The sequence below is a fragment of the Pieris rapae genome, chromosome 18 (genome assembly GCF_905147795.1).
Source record: "Pieris rapae chromosome 18, ilPieRapa1.1, whole genome shotgun sequence".
In the NCBI taxonomy this organism is placed as follows: domain Eukaryota; kingdom Metazoa; phylum Arthropoda; class Insecta; order Lepidoptera; family Pieridae; genus Pieris; species Pieris rapae.
In genome coordinates this window covers 6587385-6611041 of record NC_059526.1, presented here as the reverse complement: position 1 = coordinate 6611041, position 23657 = coordinate 6587385, and the positions used below count along the sequence as shown (strand labels likewise).

The following is a 23657-nucleotide window of genomic DNA, read 5'->3' as shown; positions in this document are numbered from 1 at the left end:
GCATCGATCAATATTTTATCACAAAATGAGTTCACGAAACCGGCTTCCAATCCAATTAGAGGATTTTAAATGTTGTTTGAGATTGTATATTTCTATGTTACTTCATTAATTTATCGTAAAATTTAGAAAATTTTTCAACTGGTACAACTAACTTTAAAAAATTACTCTAGCTATTCAAAGGGAGAAGGCTGCCAGTATCTTCGGAACCTAAAGGGAAACCTAAACCTTTTAATAATATTTTTCAATTATTAAATTTTAAGGCTAGTTATTAGGTATATTATTATGTATTACAAATATATTTTGCATAGTGCAAAAAAAAATTAAACTAAACATTATAGATGGGTTTTGCAATTATGTTACAACCTATGGCTGTATATTTCTGTATTTCTTATTAATTTATCTTTAGGTGATCTGTTTATTACCAGTTGCAGTTCTACGCCCTCGATTTAAGAACTGGCAATAAATATAGTTGATCCATAATTTATACCGACGTTCATATGTGTACATACCTATAGAATAAATAATATTTTATATGATCCGGCTTCAGTGTCGCGTTTTGGTTAGTCCAAAGGCATGATGGTTTTGATATTTCATACACAAAAGGATAAATCCAAATACATAGTGGTGAACCGCCCTATTGTAAATAAAAATAATTTCGTATTACTTTGAAGATATTTAATCCCTAAATTAAAGATTTAACTTTAACATAGAGATGTCACTATCTCAAACTTACTAAGGGCTTTTCACGAACGTTATATATTCGAAGCTTTATATGTATACTCAATAAATCACATGTGTTTTTCACTTAATTCTATTTTATATGAAATAATTGAAAATATGACCCTGGCTCGTGTATATTTTAATGGTACCAGTATCAAAAAGCATGTATTGTCAAAAAAGATTATTTTTACCCTTTAACGAATGTACGACCTTTTGTGATGATTGTGTAAAACTAATTTTGAGATATTCTATAGAGTATATAGGGTCAAAAGTCAAAACTATTTACCATTCGAATACAAACATTAACATTTAGGACACGTGTTCGTATCATAAACACTGTGTTTGACCTTTGCGATGTTTTGAACTGACATTAAACCGGTATCGAACAGAGACCCTTGTAGGAAATGTTCTGTTTGAGATTTATTATTGATTCATAGTTGAGCAATGTTGGCCTAGTGGCTTCAGCGTGCGACTCTCATACCTGAGGTAGTAGTTTCGATCCCGGGCTGCGCACCAATGGACTTTCTTTCTATGCGCATTTAACTTTAGCTCGAACGGTGAAGGAAAACATCGTGAGGAAACCGACATGACTTAGACCCAAAAAGTCGACGACGTGTGTCAGGCACTGGAGGCTGATCACCTACTACTACTACTACTACAAAAATAATTTTTACTCACATTGCTTTAAACTCAGATATTACAGGTATACTTTTTAATAAGCACAGAAATCTATGTTAACAGTTTTTACTAATCTATAATAATAGTGGTTTAAAGATCGCCGAATGGATTCCCATAGTCGGTCCCTTTTGTGAAAACGCCGACATACCTGCCTCAAAGATGGAATTCCTAGCCCTGCTGTAGAGATAGTTTTAACATTGTATCATTGATTGATAATATTTAATAATTACCTAGATTTTTGTTTAATGTTTGACACTAATTAAAACTAAGTGTAAAAAAATGTTTATTATACATAACATAAGATAGGTATCACTTATTCCACGTCATTAAATTTGAACCTGTAGGCATCCCTACTTATCGGCTAAGAAGATAAGTAGGCCGAGAGAAAAATCCAGTGTAAAAAAACTTTGGTACTCTATTAAAAAAGCAAATCATCAAACAACACTAATTTTAAAACAAAGATCGCAAAAATAATTATAAGTAGCCTGTCATGCACTAGACCAAGGCCATTTTATCAACAAGATAATCGTTAGTCTAAACTATGGTTATATTACATTTATAAATAATGATACATTACGAAAATAACATTACTAATTTCAATATTATATATAAATAATATCCAAACATAAATCTTCGGACCGCATTCTAAAAGCTAAAATCACAAACGCACCAGGTAACAAAAAAGGTGTAAATGGAAGCACGCCACTTAGCACTTATCACAATAAAATTTTATTATACACGTTTTTTACTTACTGGTTTGTATGAAGATTTCAAAGAAAAATTCACCAATGATTTGTTAATTTAATTAACAAGAATTTATATATTTATTACAAAATATGACTACGTCTCTTTCTATATTAAACGCATGGGAACGTATTGTGCTATAAATTTTGGTGTAATTAAGAAAACCTAAACATCGCCGCGTATTTGGAAATAGTACGAACATCGTCCGTTTATTCGTCTATTATTTTCATTGTTTTTTGTATCGCATTTTGAAATATGATTCATGAAGATTTTATATTTTCGTTGTAATTGATTAATTTGTTAAGTACTAGTAAGTAATTTTATGTTTATTAATTTCGTTATTTATTGCCCTAAGTATTTTTTTCTTTTCTAGAGTTGTTAGAAACCATCAGTTGTTAGCAAGAAGGTCGCGCATTGCATCCCTAATAAAGATGTTACTTGCTTTAAAAAAAACTCTTGTTAATGCTACCATTTCATACTCTTCACGAATCTTCTGAAACTTACGAAATCACGTTTGATTGATATTGAATTTTATCGTGATTTCAAGACTGAAGCACTCTAGAGGAAATCTTCTGCAAATGGTAATCCAAGTTAAATCTAGAATATTAGGTACATACAATACATAATATTAATAAGTGAAGAGAAAGTAATAAGCACTTGTGCAGAGGGCTTTGCCCCCTTAATAGGGAAAGGGAGGTCGGAGGACGATGATGGCAATGCACAATTTCAGGGGCCAACTCCGATTGGAGCAAGATGTAAGATCGAGCGGTTATTGGCGTATATACTTATATAAATATTATCAATCCTGTCGCTAGCAAAGCTTATTATGTATATGATAACTTATGTATATACATAAAATAACGTGTCTGCGTTCTTAAATACGTCTTAAAAATGTTTAAGGTTGGTCGTTTCCGCCGTTAGATTCTCACTAGAGTCGTTGTGCGTATTGTAATTTTTAAAACATTGTGTATCGCCTTTGAACTTTGCAAACGAAGATACGTATATAGAAAATTTTAAATTTAATATGACCGTTATTATTAGCCCGTAATATTACGTCTATATTACTTATCTAATTCAGAGTTATGAGTTGTTTATACTTTTTAGTGAAGTAAATCCTAAACCTCGCTCAGTTTGTGTAATGATTGACAAAATACCAGTATGGCGCAGCATGACTTGGCTACGGAACATTTGAGAACGCGGATTAAATCAGTGGAATAATTATTTAGATGGTCAATGAAGAAGGATACTGAATACAGTAGAAGATGCAATGCAAAGGAGAGAAGTTAATTCTGGACTTGTTGGACTAAAGGTTGCCTTTGTTCTTACTAGTGTTGCCCAAATGCAAGACCAAGACGAGACTTAGACCAGTCTTGGTATTGGTCTTGCGTCAATACACCTGGTCTTGGTCTTGGTATTGGTATTGCGCTCTCAGTCTTGGTCTTGGTCTTGATCTTGCAGCAAGAGTCTCGCAAGTCTCGCAAGACTTGTAAATACCTATTAGCCTATTGCTATTTGTTCGTCACTCATGTCAAATTGTAAACATTCACTCCGAAAGCAATAAGAATTTAGAGTACCTAGCTAGGTAAATGGGCGAGAATAATAAATAAGATAGACTCGAAGCGAAACTCAATTAGAAATGACTGAAATTGAAAGTAAAACTCATATTTATAAGCACACAAGCCGAAGACCGACAAAGAAAAATGCGGCATTCTTTGATAGATAGAATAAATCTTTGAAAGATTAAAAAACAGAAGTATCAGAATCAAAATCAAATAGGTTTTGTGCCTACGCAAAAATAAAGTGTAGATAATTATGCAAATAATATTGTTTATTATGTTCCTTTTTTATTGGAACTATACGTTGCCTGCTGTATGGAGGTTACTAGCTACGAAAGGAGATACGATAGAAGTTGATAAACCGACACTGCAAATCTCGATTTTTGGAAATGTGTGATTTTAAAACCAAATGCGTAAAGCAATATGACGTCGCTCATATTTGGAGTTTTTCCACGTTTCAAATTTGTTTAAATCACCCACTATCGAGACAGCGTGTCAAATGCTGTGATACACTTGTTGCAAACCGCGGCGTCTTTGTCGGTAAATTATCAAATATGTAGGTATATAATACACCGACCGACCAACAGTTTATTCGCAGAACGTCACATTTTCCCAATCAACCTTGAACCTTATTTCTCTAGTGATAAAGTTGAAAATTTGATAACGCCCAAATCTCAGTTTGTCCTAACTGCAAGACGCAAGAGTATTGCAGGCTTAAGTATTGTCTTGCTCAAGTCTTGCAGGCTTCAGTCTTGGTATTGGTCTTGCTACGATAAGGTGGTCTTGGTATTGGTATTGGTCTTGCAAAAATGCAAGAACAAGACCAAGACTGCAAGACCAAGACCGATTTTGGGCAACACTAGTTCTTACAGTTACTCTAACTGCACTAATTAGTACATTTGTAATGAAACGTGTTTGTAATGAAAACACTGTTAAAAATTATGCGAAAAAACTATAAAATGGCAGATAATTGGGCACATTTTCATTATGAACTGTATATAGGCTGTCACTTTATCTTTTTCAAAACTCTTCAGCTCAAGCCTTACACCATACTTACATATGCATGGTCACGACCCGACCGCTACCTCTTACAATGTGTTTAAAACGGCCCTAAAGAAACTATGTTCATTACACCTCTACACCGGGAAAATCATTTTAATAATGAAAATGTTTAGAACGAAAATAATTGTAACATGTAGATGTATAAAATGGCGTCTTATCTAAGTGATCTTCTAAAATTATTTGAATTCTTTTTTAGTATCTAAAGGGATTTTCAAAAATTGATAAAATAAAAAAAAAACATTAGATAGTTTAAAAAACATGACCTTCTTAGGAGATTTCTACCAGATTCTTCCACTTCTCTCATCTCCGCTTTAACAGTCTTTCCCCTATATCTTTTATCTTTCCAGGTTTCTGGGAAGTGTCCTCTTTTTGTTTTACCCAATGGGCCTCATTTAGGGCCTACCTCACTTTAACAAATAGTTCTCTGGTTATATTTTGATTGGAATAAATATCAAATCTTTTATATCACCTTCCTGATTGCCCCATCGTTATTGTGTACCACACCCATAATTTCGACGGCAAAACGATAACTGAAGAATAATTAATACCCAGGGAAGGCAATTATCTAAATGTTTTCACTTAAAACAGTTCATATAATAAATGAGTAGCTTTTGTCAGCTTTGTGGATGCATTTTATGTTTAACGAATCAATATATTGAATAACAGACCTTATTTACAATAAATAAAGCTTAAATTCACAAATATTAGTCCAAAGTTTGTCCACATCAAACAATTCGACGCGTTTGTGGACGGTAGAACAACCAGAATAACATGAGCCCTTGTTTCTTAATAGGTATTCCTACAACCGGTTCTCCTTATCTATTGTCGTAGCGTAAATAGGGTTGTTAGAGGTAAATAAATCAAAAGTGAGGCTTTTAGTTCAAAAATTCTTCTAATGTATACATATCGAATAATTTAATTTTTTTAAACAAAAGGAATTGTTATGGATGAAAATTCAATATTAACAGCACCACAACAGATGAGAAAATGAAGGAATAAGCCTTTGACAAAATATTGCTTTCTCGTTAAACTATGACGTTTTATCAATGTTTTTTTTTATCAATGTAAAAAAGCATAGTCCAATATAAAATTTGCGCTTATATACAACTAAACAGAGCTAAGAGAATCAGAATACGTACCAGCATTCATGAGAAGGCATGAATAAAATGCCGTCTACTATAAACCCAATAAGAGGTAAATTAGCAAAAACAGACCAGTAAATCTCTCGCATTCCGGGCTTCAGTCAAAACAGTCGTAACTTAACTTCATGTCAATTGCAACTAAACGCGACATAACCACCGCTTGAATGAAATTCTTGCTTCTCGGAGACACGCCAGTTGTTAATAACGTCTGTGGTTGAAACAGAACAACACAGAAACAGAAACAAAAAAATTTTAATCTATTTTTTTTTTATCATAGACATATTTTTAAGATGGCCAATTTTAACAATCAAATAGATAAGTGAAACTGCAAACTTTCTTATTAATAAATAAAGTTTTAATACGTATATTATTTACTATATTAAAACTATTTGCAACCAACTCAATTAATATTTACTTTTTCTAATTACACCTTTGAGATGTGGTGCTAGAGGTGAATGCTAAGAATACCGCGAAATGCACCAAGACTCACTCACTAAGATGAACTCACCTTTCTACCGTGTGCAAACAGCGAATTGTATCATATTTCGGCCATACAATGCTCAGAGGCACTGAGAACTTGTAGAAAATAGTCGTGGTTGGTAGCACAGAAGGCAAAAATCAGATGGCCGTTCAAATGAAAGACCTACCATCCTCACAACGGTACACTGTAATAAGATAGTCGCTGGACAAGGACCGGTGATAACAAATTGTCCGTTCCAGATGTTACCTTGCTGACGACGTTCACAGATGAGCTACCTTCTAAGAGAGAAAGAGAAATTACACCATATTGTCTATACTTTTTGCTTTAGTAGTGGTAGAAGACAATTGACAAATAATTTTAATAATATAAATTATATGCTGCGTTTATTCTTTACTAAGTAATTAGTCGGCGAATTTAAATATAAGAACAGTTTCTTATTCAAATGAAATGTAAATCTAAAACGTAACTGACGCGAGCTAACTGGCCGGTAATTTAGTAGCAAATAAAATTTAGATTAATCCGCGCGTATGTCAACGTCAAAACTTAACAGCTACAGACTATATTACAACAAATTCACTTTGCTCTTTAGGCGATGTTTACATTTAATTTTATTTCGTTTTCTGATTTGTTTTTAGAAAGATTATTTATTAAACATTTATATTTCCGTTCTCATGAGGGTTTAGTGCATCAATTGATATTAATTTTAGCTAAATATATCATGAATAAAAAGTTGTATTAATAGTTTTTGCAGAAGATTCTCCCTGTATTACAGTAAACATTTGTGTTTTAAAGTACATATTTAATAGTCATATCATTCCTTGCGTCTCTTTTCAATCATTTTTTTAAGCAACGCGTCTGTATTCACTATCTCAAAAAAAGTCTTATTTTAGCGGTTACCTATTAAACCACGCAGTAGGTAAAACCATAAAATAAATACTGATTTTGCTATAAAAATCACGTGAACAATTATTAATGCCGCTTTTGCCATGAACTTATATTTCACTTAATTTCAGTAAATATTGGAAGTGTAGACCAGTCTTACGCTGTGTACATTAGGGAGTGAGCGATAATTCAAGTCACCGCGCGACCTCTCTTCCTCGTAAATCAAGCTCTGAGTTGCGCACGGGCAGGATTCGTGTGCACAGAGCTTTACTTTCACGATTTATTTCTTAATTTGATGCTTATCATTTTACATTTCGTAAAATTCAATATCAATATTGAGATAGGAAAACTCATGTCAAAGTCTGGCCAGTTTTTTCGCCTGTTTTATTAAAATATCCCATTAGCGACATCTATCATTCTTATATCAGGGATAAAAACTCATTTTCGTGGGCAGACAATTTTGCTTTCATCATGTACGAATAATATTATATAAACCGAATAATCGTTGCAAGTCTAATTTTTATGTTTTCGGATTAAAATGAATAATGTTTAATTAATTCAGTTTTGTGTATGTTATCCTCTATTTAATATCCTTTTAGCGAGTGTCTGCAATATATAGAATAAGCTGTAAAAAGTCAAGTGACGTGTAGCAGTGGGGTATACTGGACTAAACTGGTTTTCAGGCTATATAAGCACGGCGCGATGTATGGTCGGGCGCACTTCTTCGACGCTCGCACTAGATATAGGACGTTACTATTGTTGTTGAAATTGTGGTTAATTTCGTGTAATTTAATTTGGTTATTTTTAGTAATTTTATTTGTTAATTTCTTACTTCAGTAGTGGGATTCGTTCTCATTTCTGATTAGTTTAAATTAACGCCCACGTGGTTTTATTTTAGTCAGTTTGAAACGCGAGTGATATACGTTTAATGAAAATAATGGAGGGTAGGCGGTGAACACGTAAAAAAAAAACGGTGTGCCCGTCTCTGGGCTTGAAGAAACGTTACAGTCGATATTAAACCGTCAACCGACGCAAGCGACTGAGCTATGTCCACCAGTGGTGTCACCACAACTGTGCTCAGCAACACCACCGCGAGGGGGTCGGCCCTTTGCACCGACATGCGCAACACCATCGGATTTGCTGCTTTCTTCCTTAAGCGACACTCGTTACCACCTGGTACTGACGGTTCGCACAATGGTACTGAAAACGCTCCGGTGCCAAGTTCAAGCAGCGCATGCGAGTCAAGCACTGATCTGGTACTTAATCAGGTGACCGACAAACTAGTAAGTGCGTTGAGCACAATTCTGGTAAGATCTAACTCCATTTATATTTCTAATTTTGATCCGTCTTTCAAATATTTCGATATATGGTGTGAGGAGGAAGACTCTGCGCGGTTGTCTAATTATTGGGATGACCGTGAGTGCTTATCTCTGATTGGATATTGTTTGAAAGGGGATGCTAAAGTGTGGCTAAATGAGTGGCTTAGTAATGATCATAGTTGAGAGACAACAGACTCTGATAGTTATCTCATGTATTGCGTGTTGTACGAGGAATGAGTGAAAAGTTAATTGTCGCAGTAGTTATTCGAGGTATTAAGGACCCACAAGTTCGCGCCGCCGCGACTTGTGCTAATTTATCATCGGAAGGCTTAGTTAAATTCCTCTCATTATATACCAAGCCCCTAGAACCGCGCTCTATAATACAAAATCACGTTAAAAGGCCAAATTTGCGAGATAATTTCTGAAAACGAGATAATTTTCAGTCTAATATTAACTGTTCATGTTTCATGTAGGGAAATTGGTCATATACAAATTTTGTGTCCTAAAAAAACTAAGTATGAAACCGCACCAGAGACTCAATCTACAAACAATTCAAGTTCAGAAAAAAGGCAGTTTTCTAATATCAAAATTATTTGCACATTTTGTAAGAAGGTAGGACATAAAACGGAGGACTGTTTTGTTCGACAGCGTTCCGAGTCGAGCGGTAGGCTAAATTAGTTATAGTTTACCGCCCTTATAAAATGTCGTATGATGAAAAATTACGCGTTAGAGATATCATAAAAGATGTGTTAAATCAATAAATAATTAGAGATAGAGATTTGTAAAGAAAAAAAGCGATTCAGATAGGCTTTGTGTCGACTTTAAACTTAAAACTCAAAGACAGTTAAATACCCGCTTCCGTTAATTGAGGACCATATTGTTTGGCTAGGTAAAGCTACCTATTATATTTACCTTGATATGGCTACTGGCTTTCACCAGATAAAATTAAATAAAAAACTTCGACACCACTCCCGAGATTCGTAACACCTGAGGGTCACTATGAGTACATAAAGATGCCATAAGAATTAGGCAATGCACAGGTTGTATATCAACGAATTATATCAAATACGTTACGATTTTACATAGATTCAGGCAGAGCCCTTGTGTGTTGTAATTGTGTATATGACGTATTATTACCTAGTAAAACAATAGAAGAGGGTTTAGGTACATTACATGATGTGTCAGAGATGGGGGTAAGGGTAAGGGACCCAGGCAGGCTTTTTCATTAATTTAAAAAAAAATGTAACTTTCAGACTACGGAGATCGAGTATCTATGCCGAGTCATTAGCAATGGTCAAGATATGAAGACATCGTGCTTTGCGAGGTTGACTCGCAAGGGTGTGCATTTCAATGGCGGCGATTTTGCATTTGTGCCAAGCTGTTGGTAAGCTAGACTCCTGTATGCGCGGACCATATGTGGTTTTAGCGACGTTGTCGCAGGACAGATATGAACTAAAATTAGTCGCTGGTTCTTATGGTAAAGCTGCCGCGGAATACATGTTGCCCTGGCGCGGGGAATGGACCCCTGATGTGTGTGCCGCATTCTTTGAGAGTTTGTTATTTTTACTTGCCTTTTCAAAACTTATGTATGTTGATAAATGTTTGTGAGAACTGTAATTTTATTAGGACTGCTTATCATATAGGTAGTACCTATTTTGGTAAAGACCTGCGGGAGTCTTGTGTGATAGTAATGGAGTCGCTCTTACTATCAATAGCAATGGAGTCGCTCTTGCTTAGTGTGATGTACAGTAATGGAGTCGCTCTTACTGTTAAAGCAATGGAGTCGCTCTTGCTTAGTGTGATGTACAGTAATGGAGTCGCTCTTACTGTTGATAGCAATGGAGACGCTCTTGCTATGAAAAAAAATTGAACTAATGTTGTGTCGAGAGTAATGGATGCGCTCTTACTTTCGATGAAGTTATGTTAATTTAACGTTATAATAACAAAAATCATGTAATTTCTAGGTGGCGCTGATGATGACGATAGTCCTTCACCACAACCACCGCACGTGATACAAGAGTCATCAGCAGGTCAAGTTTCAACATGCCAACCTGCCTATCATCACACGGGCGAGGACGCACCGTCGTCAGGAGAGGCCGAATAAGCTGTAAAAAGTCAAGTGACGTGTAGCAGTGGGGTATACTGGACTAAACTGGTTTTCAGGCTATATAAGCACGGCGCGATGTATGGTCGGGCGCACTTCTTCGACGCTCGCACTAGATATAGGACGTTACTATTGTTGTTGAAATTGTGGTTAATTTCGTGTAATTTAATTTGGTTATTTTTAGTAATTTTATTTGTTAATTTCTTACTATAGTATATAAAATAAGTATTTCTAAAAGTGCATTGCAGAATTTAGTATCCATAGTCGACAAACGTGAATGGTTGGAACAATGAGCACGGCAGCGCATTTTATTTCTATGAAATGCAAAATGCTTACTTCAATGTGCAAGAATGTTTACGTGTTAAAGTATTTCTGCAAAATAATTTTATTAATAAGTTTTTGAGTTCAAAATATAGAAACATGCCATAGGCGTTTTATATCCAACACACAAATACATTATTTACAATATTCTAAACCTACATAGGTCCTAATAATTAAAAACGCAAATATAGAAAATTAAAACAAATTTAATTTTTTGTCGCTATATGCCTCATTTAATGTTGGAAGAATTTCCTTCATTGTTGTATTGCGATACTAATTCATTGAATTGCCGTTGAGTGTGCCGTGCGTTGGCAAGCTTTTATTAGTAAAAAAAACACCAGCTCTGAGGTAATCCGTACTATCAACTAGACAAATAAACAGACATGCCTCATTGTTGAACGCCAACTATGTCACAAATTTTTGTGTAATATTCTTACAGAATAGGTGTTTTAGGTCAATTACGGAATCTGTAATAAGAAAAAGCTTATTAGCTACAGATGCGTTGCTAAAAAATTTGACTCTTAAACCCCCGAACGGAAATCTGAAATCTTGGCATAATTTCTTAAATCGAAATGCGGTAAACCTATACTGTAAATAGTTTACCTATTTTAATGAGTAATGTAAAGAAATAATGGGTTGATAAAAGCAGCATGATAAAGCACTCACATGGCTGACTTTTGATTTTATCTCCATTAATTTTATCTTAGACATTTATTAAGCTATTATCTGTGTACCAATTTGTAAGCTCATAGTAATTACAAACACCTATTAAGATCGAAAGATAATACATTTTCAATCAAGTACGTCCATCATGAAGCCAATATTAAAATGATAAACGCTTCGAAGCCACGCCCCTTGCGAGAGAGATAGAAGATTTCCCATAATAAGTTCCCGTACATAGACTAATACAAAAGATGTGACGTCATTAGCGTTTTGACATTTCCAGGGTTGACGAGAGGTTTCACGCCCGATAATGTGCAAAAAATATTATAGTTATTTAATTATCTACAATTATTCTTCTGGTCTCTGTATTGTGGTCTCTAACGGTGCTGTAGTTAATGGACTGATTTCAGAATAATTAGTGATGGATGACCTACCAAGGAACATATACAACAAACAAAATGGTTTTCATTTTACCCGTGACTCGATAACAATAAATTATATATATACCTTAGGAATCACTCAATCTATTGGTGAAACCGCTTAAAATAGTTTGAACGAATTTTTAGCTTGTTCCAAGGCTTAAAACACACACATAAAACATATGTCCAAACGAAAGTTCCTTACTAACCGTATTAAGCAAATACTTCTCATAAATATCTTTTAACAACTTAAATCAATTATGGCCCCGAGTTAATTCAGGTTTAAGTGAACTAAAATTGAAGCTTTTATTAAGATTATCAGTTAAACTCAGCCGGTATTCGCGGAGTAAAGTTCCCTCGAGCTTTTGTTATTTTGAACATGGCGTTAATTAATGTTCATAAAAAGGCACAACTTTGTGTAAAGTTGAAATTGAAAAGGCTCTTGTAAAGACGAAACTTTAGTTATATTAATACTATGTAGTTGGTGTATGACTATTTTGGTGTCAAAATTTGTTTGACGCTTTTTTATCAACCAAACAGCAAATAAATATTACTATGTACTACAAAATTAATTTAACTTAAACTATACATATTTTATTTTGTACACAAAATCGTGTTATTTGAAGCCAAAAATAAACGGTATCGTTTAAAATTAAAATCAATTTAAAAATGTAATGGCTGCAATTTTTCAAACTTTATCAATTTGGATTATGATTTATTAAAGCATAGCAAGCATACTTAAGAAATATAATATACATACGTATATAAATACTTTATGGAATATCCTATTAAAATTAATACTCGCAACATTAGAGGCTATATCAAAAACTTTGTTTTGAACATAGTATTTAATAAAACATATTTAATAATGTATTCCGACATGTAACAATTTAATGAATGTTTATTACGATGTTTATAACATAAGTAGATACCAAGTAATACAATTGAATCGTCAAAATAATTTGTAAAGAAATTATTCATATATTACGGGAATAATAACTATTGAGACATACCTTTAAATAAATTACCTTTAGTATGATTTTCATCGGTAACGGTCTAACACCTTCCTCTTGAAGGCGCTTTCATGTTTAGAGGAGAACGATGCGGAGACAAAAGGTAATAACTATCAACTACTGTGGAAACTACTGTGCACTACAATAGTCTGGAATAATCTCAGGTGGAACACCTCTGTCTAATTATATATAAAAAGTTCTTCTTAATAAATAAATGGACATGAAACTGTGCTTGCCTCCCAATTGCATGAGAATTTACACACTATTGTAGCAAGTGGCAAGTAAAACACAATTTTTATTAGCCACTCTAAACGTAGGGGAATATTTCTGTCATATATTTTACATAGAATTAGTTGGTTCATTCTCCTGTTCATTTGTCTTAAACTTAATACTGCATTTTGTATGTACTAAGCTATTTTTATTACGTATTTCTTTTTCCATTCCCCGCGATTCTTTCTCGAAACTTCGTTTCGCTCCAATAGATATTTTTTTACGGAGCTGACCTTTTTAAGTAGCTGTCGTATGCATATGTAAGATTATACAATGCTACCTAAGATGACAGAACAGGTACAGGTTTACCGGAAAAGCGATCAGTCTATTTTAAAACTTGTACTTAAGTACTAAACAAAACTATTCTTTCTAAATCTTCTCTCCATAACAACATTCCTTATAGTTCAAGGAATAAATAAAAAAAATACTCGTATCGGTTCAAGTCTCTTTGACTTTTGCGCTTAGCAATATATTTTGCGATTATTTTTTTTATACTATATGGGTGCGTTGTCAGCCCTTAATAGAAAAATACGCCCTTTTTTAAAGTTGTAAGCTCCATCTCCCTTGGACTACTCGAATTGGTTCAACTGTCTTTGAGTTCTGCGCTTTATGATTATTGATTTATTACAATGCTGTCGGTATCGTTTTATTTATGGTAATTGATATCAAAGAACAATAAATCTTTTAAATTATAACGTTTTAGGCTTCTACTGACATGACAGTGAAATTCCTGACTTCTACAACCACTCTCCGATGACAAATTTAAATAAAACATTTTCTTTAGTCAAAAATATTAAATACCATGTAACAGTCGTTAAGAAGTTTTGATAACTCCGTACAGACATACAAAAATTTGTTACTCGCCTCCATTATTTTTATGTATACACAGCTGGCAATTAGCAAGGTAGATTTCCAAAGATCAATTTCATAAGTCAAACAATTTTACGTCGCTGCAGTAGGAATGCACATAATTAAATTCTTAATTAACATAGCATGCATACTAATACTCAATATTATTATAATTTATGAATGGGAATTTGTTATTTTTAGTTTGGCATTTACAGTATAATTTTCTCTTACTCTGGTGGTCCTGACAAACATTGAACGTCGTGGTATGAAATTTGTTTTTAAAAATTGGGACTAAATAAAATTAACCCTTGACATCTAACTGAACTCTTTTGAAAATAACAAGTACTTAAGAAAGTTTTCTCTCTAAGGTCTTAGTAAATGTTTCTGGCTGCCAATATCAGGAGTTACCAGCTTGGAGCCCTAAATCACTCCGTGACCACAGTGTTGCCTGTTACTATGCTCCATAGACTCTGGAAGGATTTGAATAAAGTCTTTATTGCCGACCCCTTCTTGTACAGCCGTAATCATCGGTATAAAAAAAAAACAGAATTCACCTCACGCGTTCTAACTTTCACGATTATAAGTAAACAGACTACATCAGACTATTAAATTTCCTTAGGGGGCATTTCTTTTAGAGCTTATTCTGATGTGTTAAGTATAAAAGGTTTAAGAAAATTACTTTATATCCGACAATATTAATAAATGGATCATCATGATCATTTTACTCAACTCCCAAGTATTGTAAGTAAGAAAAAAAATTACATATTACTTAGTATAGATAATATTAGGAAAAGCATATTATAGCATAGCATTATATCAACGCAATATTCCAAAGCCAAACTTATAACCTCTTTTGTAGCCGGTTTAAAATGGTCTACGCTTTTGATGTCATAACCATAATAATATGTATCAAAAGCTCGATTGGCTCATAGTCCACCTCACACTAATAGATTTTTAATTTATTTAGAAAATTCTGTTTTATTGCTAGGGTATCCTTCTACGTTAGTACCATCGATATCAAGAGATTTTTAGGCGTAATCAACTTCGTAATATTTACGTACATTTGTTGTTACAACATGCAAAATCGTGGAAGTCTTTTGTGAAGAAATCTTTATACAACGATGTCATACCGTAGATATTATAAGCTAATTAGAAATGCTTGCATTATTTACTCATACCGCAGTCAAGCAAATGACATTAAGACCTCAGTATTAACGTTTTTATACCGATGTTAATAAAAACAGATCTTTATCGACAACTTGAATTACGGCTTATTTGGTACCGCCCTCTTGATTGATAATTTATCGAGTTATGCAATCAATGATTGCGAAATGGATAATTTATATGTTTTAAAGACAATTTAATCGTCTCTGATTATTAAATATTTATTATGTATTTAAGACAATTTAATTGTCTCTGGTTAAGCTTTCTTATAAAACTTTTACAAAAACCCTTGCTACAAATCACTAGAAACGTCGAGTGAAATTCACGTTTTTTTTTCTTTTGAACCCCAAAATATTGTAGATAGAATAAAGATGCAAGTTGTACACTATAGTTAGCATATACTTATAGCATCCCTATGGTATTAGTTCAGATAAGTCAAGAGCTTTAGTGATTTTATTAAAAGGGTAAGTTTTAAGATAGGATATTCATTTAAAATTGATTTTTAAAAATCCAGTGCCATAAGAATTGTGTATCTGTAAGTGTTTAATCCAATTATTATATGAGGACGCTTTAACGCTGTCTAACTTCTAGGCTGAACTTCTAACTTAATTACCTAAATTATAATTAATTTGTTAAATTACTTCACTAAATTTATTATAATTATTAAAAAAATAAAACATACACAACATAGAATATACCTTTTTATATATAATATGCAACATTATTGGATGGAAATTGAATGATTATTGCTATTAATAACGTTCTTAATAAATCTGTAAAAATATAAATCTTCTTGAAAGGGTTAAATAAATTATACAAGATAATATCTCTTTATTAAATCCTTTGGTAGCTGAATTACATTATCCAAAACTTTATACCTTCATAAAATATGTTTCTTATTACAAGAATAAGACGAGAATGTTCTAATATTTAAATCCGTTTTGTTTCACTGTTTTAATTGAAACCGATTTAGTGAAACCACAGACTTATTTAGTTTATGACAGCGTGCAAATAAATCATTATCCAATAATTGACTGGAAGTAGTATTAACAAATTACCGATAACAATCAGGAAATACAAAAACTCAACATAAAAGCCACAATCAATATAGTATATGTATAAGGCGGTGAAATCACATGACTCATACGTTGTAAATAAAAATTATCACCAAAAAATACAACTGTTGACAAGCTCTGTGATCGCTTGAAATTAATGGCGGTCGTTCATTATTTGGCTACCAAAGTCAGAGGTGGTCCACCCTAAAAAAAGTATCCTTTAAATATTTTACCGTGTGAAATATGTCTGTAATTAAATTTGGAATGCCCTAACGTGGGATACATTATCTCGTAATGGGAATTTTGAGTCAAATGCATTATTAGCGATTAACATTCCTTCACACTTTAGTGATACAATTTTAGAATTTTAATTGGACAAACGTATATTGTAAACCTTTCTTTTATGTTTTGGAAATAAATAGAGCCAATTGCGAATTGGTACTTACATCGGACTTTCGCTTGCAAATGTATAAAGCGAATAATTCGGCCCCACTGTTGTCACCGTATTGAACGGAGAGCCAGCCATGTCTGAAGCGTCGGCAACCAGTCACTTTTCGAGCGGCTTGATGTTGGTGTTACGGTAAGTGTTGGGTCGTTCTGCATCTTTAATCGCGATTACCATGTTCAGACGAGTTGTTCAGATTAATCCCTTCGAGTTTCATAATCGAGGCGGAATATGAAATTCTACCCATATCACCCGGACGTCCATCGTACCACATGTCAATGCATTTTTGCTACAAACCCCGCAATGTATCCACTAACTGCCGGTGCAGAAGTTTCCGATCTTATTCGATCTATGGTCCATTAAAAAACAGCGTACCAACCGGATCATTGAGTTCTATAAAACATAGTAGATGCTTAATTTTCTATTATATTACAGAAGACCGGCAACGCACTCCTGCCTGTTTGACCCCTGTTCTATAAAAAATAAGACCTCTACAGAATTAAACACCCCATGGCCTCCATAGAGTGGCTTTGAGATGCTGCACGAAGACTTGTGTCCATAAATTGACCACAATATAAATTTTTAAAAAGATAATTTTTCATATTTCATATATGTTTTTACGTTAAAGTCACTAAATTCTTTCATATATGATTATTAAGATTTCTATGTAAATTTTTGCTTTACTTACCAAACATTTGTTAAAGAAAATATCAGACAACAAACAAATATATTGAATTAACTTTTCTTGGTAATGCAGTCTTTCCATACATTTCCGAGAATGCCGTGGGAATGAGAAACAAACCAGAATTGTATCGAGTCAGTTGATTTAACAACGTAAACCGAAAGCATTACTTAATTACCCTTGAAACACATAAAAAACACACACAAAATACAGTATTTACAATTTTCTCAACCTACATAATCATAATCCCAGAGAACGCAGAGCACCGTCACTATCTATCAGGTGCCAACTTAAATCTTTAATTAGCGTCTGTGCATTTGAACCCCACTTATTTAAACTACTTTATTGACAATTGAAATTGTAAATAAAAATATTCATGTTCACAGATGTTAGATGTTTAGGTAAGTTTTAATAAAATTAAAAACATCAAAATGGCGCTAAAACAGCAAGCATGCGCCGAAGCGGGCGCTGTCACAGATAAGTTAAGATTTGAAATATGCCATAGATACCTAATATGCGTTCTATTAAAAAAAGATACTATTGCTAATCTGTAATGTTCCTTTTTTAAATTCTGTATTGCGCTCATGATATTTATGTTTGAATTATCATTTGACTTCTTCTACTTAAAATTATAATATATTTAAAAAAAAACTACAGGAATGGTTCATAAATTTAAATATGTATAAAATGTTATCACTAAACTAAATACGTTGACAACTTGATAAATACACACATACTTTCAATAAGTAAAGAAAACTCTACAATTTTTTTTAAAGTTTATTTATCTGCCTAATTTCTCATGCAGAGCTGATAGTGGCCGTCTATTATATTCTATACATATTGGGTAAATAGTTTGCCCTGTCTCGTTCCTATCTAATACAGTACATTCAATATTAGTGTATTATGCATTCATTGCAGTCACCCCACAATAACGTATGCAAAACAGCCCGGGGATATACGGCCAATAAATAAACACGCCGAAAGGGGTGAAATTAAATATTCATATTTATAGTGATGTTATCGTGTTATCGAGAATTATTGATACAATTGGGCAAAAGTTGACCGGTGTCATTATGCGAATAATAGATTAACTTGAGCGCATGTGCCAAAATCGGACGGTGACGGATGCTTACCAGAACCGGAGACCAGTATGTCGGCCTAGGTACAACTATATCGACAGAGTGAAGGTGGATCTGACGCAACCGAAGCCAGCAATTGGGTGGTAGATGACAGGGATCGCTGATTCTCGTTAGAGAAAGGGGAGTGAGAGTTTTAATTATGCGAAGTTGTTATTAGATTTCTACTACTAAAAATATATGCCCGATCTTGTACCGACGTGGAATATCTAGGAAGTTACCTGTTGACGCTTGTTTTAAGATTGGTCTGGAAGACACTAGTTTTAGCGATAAGACCGCTCATTTATTCCTTAGTCTTCTTTGTTTTCTTTGAGATTTAAATAACGTTCTATTATTATTAATCTTAAAGTTCCTTTTATATGATAGGAAAACAATTTTCGGCGGCTGTACTTAGGTACACTTCTATCTACGATATAATTCGTATACTATTAAAAATTTAAACAAGCAAAGAATCTAATTAGGTCCTTTACACTAAATTTTATTGATTAGGTTATTATTGTCATCTTCCAAATCGTTATGTATCGTACATATCTGAATATTCTTTATGTTTTGTTTAAAACAATTTTCGATATAACAATACAACACTATAAAATTCTAATATCGTAATAGGCAGGGTAAAGACCGTAGCAACTTGTACAACATCACCAAATTAGCCAAACGATGTGCACCAGCCCTTAAGCCTTTATAGGGTTGCCACTAGCATATCGAACTATCAGAAAGAATACATTAAAATACCCGTGACCACGCTTTTAAAAAATCTGTATCTTCGAGAAGTTGTTTTTATAGAAAACCTATTCTGGGAAACAGGCTAATAATATACTCTCATTCACTTTTTATGATCAAGGATAGACAAGGGTCGACACACAATTTGACCAAATTTAGTAAATTTCGTCAGTAAACGAAAAAAAATATTTTAGAATTTTCCATTATTACTAAAAGTTCCACAAATTTCATTAAATTATTTTTTGTAGATTCGTGTTATCGTTTAACTAATTAATATGTTTATTGTAAATATAATGTTTTATATTAAATTATTTGAAACTATGTTTATTATTAAAAATTATTCAATATTTACCAGTAGATAACATTTGTCTTAAGAATTGCATTGTTCTGTGGAGACAGCCCTATAGATTGATGTATATGCAAATGTGTTGTATGCGACGCCTTATAAATGATTTTATCCGGCATGTTTGTGTGAAATATTACTTTGTAAAATTGAATCAGACACAATCTGGAAAAGGATGTTTAGAACACATGTGCTATTTAAATCCCCAATCTAATATCAGTTTTATAGGGTCTAGTACAGTCACAAAAGAAACTAATTGTATAATTATTTTAATAAATAGTTAACATATATATTTTCTATTCAATTGAGAACATATATTAGCATTCAGTAAGGGAACCTATTCCTAAAAGGCCGGCAATGCACTCGCGATTCCTCTGGCACGAACAGTGTGCGTGGGCGGTATATACTTTACAACAGATGAGCCTCCCGCTCGTTTTCCCAGTTCTTTATGGAAAAAAGCCACAGGTGCTACAACCTTTTAGGTCTGGACCTCTGACTTCTGCATCTGTTTCGTGATCATTTGTTTTTTCTAATAAGCAAGTAGTTGATCAACCTTCTGTGGCCGATGCATGCCGTCAACTGTTTAGGTCTAAGGTATTCCCTCATAATGTATTCCTTTATCATACAAGCTAGTGTTAAAAGTGACCGTAGAAGTATCTTGGTGCCAGGCGTGTATTGAACCTACGACCTCAGTTATGAACACGCTAATGTCATTAGGGGAACACTACTCTTGAGTATATAATCGTATATTTCTCGGAAAGTTATATATATTGGGATTTAACTTTTTTGAATCTATATTTAAGTAATAATTATATAAACAGACATAAATTCCTAGTTAATCTGTTAGTTAACCTAATAAATAAATATAAATTAAAATAAATAATAACTTTTCCATTCGACAGTACTAATATTAGCCAAGTAACATGAATGTAGCTCATTGTAATGACACATGACACTGTTTTTTCACATTGGCACTGATTGTTCACACGTGTTTAATGTCAAAATTTTAAAACAACAAATTCGTTTTAGGTTCTTTGTTTTGAAATATTATGATACATTGGGTTAATTACGCGTTAATTCTAGACCGTTTAGAATACGTTGATGTTACGCCAAAACGTTTATAAATAATTTAAAAATCAATATTTTTAAATGTTTGTCTTTGTCAATACAAAGATTTGAATATTAATTAAATGAGTAGCACCGTTTTTAAAATTTAAAAAATATTAAATACGCACATCTTGCATAACTTAAAACGTTGATAAATAATTTTAAAATCTTCTAACCTTACAAATAAAGATACTTCATAAATATATACAAGGCAAATGGATTATTATTTTGTGATGTAAGTTTTTACTGTAATGCCCGTTGGCGGGCCTTGTTTTAAGTTGTACTTCTTTTTGCGCGTTAGGGAAAAAGGTTGAGAGTATTTTATTTCTATTGTTATTGTCGTTTTTTCTACAAAATAAGGTGGAAGGTTTTTTTAAGAAGACTTTTATCTTGTTACGCCAAAGAGGTATAACATCTCATGCATGTTCATAACACACAAACAATTTTTTTTATATAAATAAGTAAGTATAAAATAATACCTACTTAGTTCGTTAATACATAGAACTGGTTTATCTTAGAACTAAAAACTCTAGGAATAAACTATTAGTAAACATTTCATAGATTGGAAGTGATAGACATTTGGTTTTTTTAATTTGTTAAGAAAAATACAGTCGTTTTTATTAGACCAAAAGTGGTATTTAATTTGTTAATATGGTTACATGTAATTTATAATAATTAAACATGTAATTAATAAGGTTTCATTTAAATATTTTTCCAGTTAACTAATTTATATTACATAGCGCGTATATTACACATTCTAAGCTAGTATTTCTCTGGAATCCTAGAATTAACAGTGTTAAGCGTATTATAGGATTTAAATAAACTCGTGTCTCTTTAATAAGGACATCGACAAACCGGTTGACACGTTTACTGAGGCCATAGACTATAGGCTAGACAAATAAAATTATATTGTCTGTGAGTGGGTAATGGGTGAGTAGAATTCAATGAAAATGTCTCGATCTCTATTCTGTAAACAAAAATCTGTCAATGTTAAATTTAATTTTATACACAGTGGAATAAAATTCTAAGTTAATCTCTAATTTATATTAAATAAGAGATTATTCTAATTTATATTAAATAAATATGAACCAATTTAATTATACATACATTAATTAACTATTGAAAAAAAACGAACTTAATAAAAATTTTTTTTTTTATAAAAGGTTAATCAAAATGGCCGATATGAAAAGTGCGGCATCCCGCCATTTTTTCCAAAACAATCTGTTAAGTTCAAGTGCCATTAAATTAATCTGTCATTTGTCAATTGTCGGTGCTTCTCATCCCAGCTGTGTTAACATGTTCATTCAGTCGTCATGCCGTAATCATAACATTTATTGCTAAAATGATTACACAATTATTGCAACAGCATTCAATGGACAATCACATACCTGTCGCAGTTATAATAAATTAAATAAACCTTTGCTGTGTTATAACGACAGGTAGGCGTTTGATATTAACGTTTTCTAGTAGGAATGATATTTAATTGTCAGTTTTGAAGTTTTAACTAACTTTAAGTTTAATTATTTTTTTATAACTGTTTTAAAAGGGAAGGCTAGGCGTGGTACTCGACACAATGTTTTTTTTAATTATACTTATTCAATATTCACAATGGTTATCTGTAACTAATATTATTTATTCATACATACTACGGCAATATCTCATGAAAAAGTTAGGAACCATGAAAACAAAAGTGGGATAATCATTAAAAAAATAGCATCAAAATCTAAAATTAGAAGTTAGTATAGATATTATGTTATTACACAGCCTGTAGATAAATCATTATATTATATGGTAAACTTTAATAAAGAAAAAATAAACGATAACGTGAAACAACTCATGCTAGACTTAGACTTGCTCAGTATTGACGCATCTTCGGAAATAAAAAGAAATCGAACTAATGACGTTCCTACAAAGGGTTATTTAAAAATAACTGCAATAGGGGCAGTTAATGACTATTTATTAGTTAGTTATAATTAACCCCTATTTTAATGTTGACTTACTGTTACCGTGTACACTTAGCAAAATTACTTTTTAACCATCATAAAAAAACCCTTACATAACGATTATCATAATTTAGCACTTACAATTTCGTTATTCAGCTTTATGTACGCACTAAAGATTACAACGCAAATATTAAACATTTTATCGTAAAATCGTTTAAATGCGCCGCATAATTTATCCTTTTTGTTTATGTTAAGTAAGCAGCTTTTTTGCTTTCTTTTTCTTATACAGCAATTATGTTTTTATTTTGTAGTGTTTAATTTGAAACGTTCCTTGCTCCATTTATTAAATCGGCCAAGTGCAAGAGTATTCTTGTTGCGTAAATCGGAACGCTAATACAGCCATGTTTAAATAGAAAAAATAATTTCTATGTCACAACAACTAAATGTGAAGAAACAGTTATATTATTCGTTTGTTTTATACATAACTGTTAATTTTTCTTAATCGCCTGTGACCCAATCAGGTCAATACTTTTTCCGTCTTTCGTCTTCCCAAATGTTTTATTCCAAAAAAAGGCCGTCGAAAATGTCTTAATTTCAAGATACGATACCGATAAAAGTTGTCAAAAATGTTTTACTGAAATTATTCTTACATCCAATTAACCTAAATTGAACACTTTTAAATAAGATAATAATTTAGCACAGTTTAACAGCAACATCACAACTGAATTTTCCCGGTTTTACCTTACTTAAGCTTCGTTAATACATTATATACTTAAAATAAATCTCATTATAATGTATTTTAAATTAATATATTAATATAATTTGGTTGGGTTTAA

General features: G+C 32.6%; 2 protein-coding genes across 3 annotated transcripts in view; one reads left to right on the top strand and one right to left on the bottom strand.

The window, feature by feature from the left end:
* Positions 1-23657, bottom strand: part of LOC110995545 (protein Wnt-1-like) — a 62864-nt gene that overhangs the window by 33025 nt on the left and 6182 nt on the right. The window lies entirely within an intron of this gene.
* LOC123689960 lies at positions 8058-10573 on the top strand. 2 transcript variants are annotated; one of them, XM_045632139.1, is made up of 3 exons: positions 8058-8548; positions 9838-10136; positions 10549-10573. In XM_045632139.1, exons 1-2 carry the CDS (start codon positions 8312-8314, stop codon positions 9970-9972), a joined length of 372 nt encoding a protein of 123 aa, XP_045488095.1. In that variant the 5' UTR covers positions 8058-8311; the 3' UTR covers positions 9973-10136; positions 10549-10573. The 2 variants fall into 2 exon arrangements, with proteins under 2 accessions (XP_045488095.1, XP_045488094.1); XM_045632138.1 differs by having other exon boundaries at positions 8059-8572.

Bases quoted from the DNA above. Each gene is read 5' to 3' on its own strand.
- LOC123689960 (XM_045632138.1), top strand. From the start codon at position 8,312: ATGTCCACCAGTGGTGTCACCACAACTGTGCTCAGCAACACCACCGCG. The intron at 8,573-9,837 runs GTAAGATCTAAC...TGTAACTTTCAG, and splicing joins GTGCGTTGAGCACAATTCTG to ACTACGGAGATCGAGTATCT.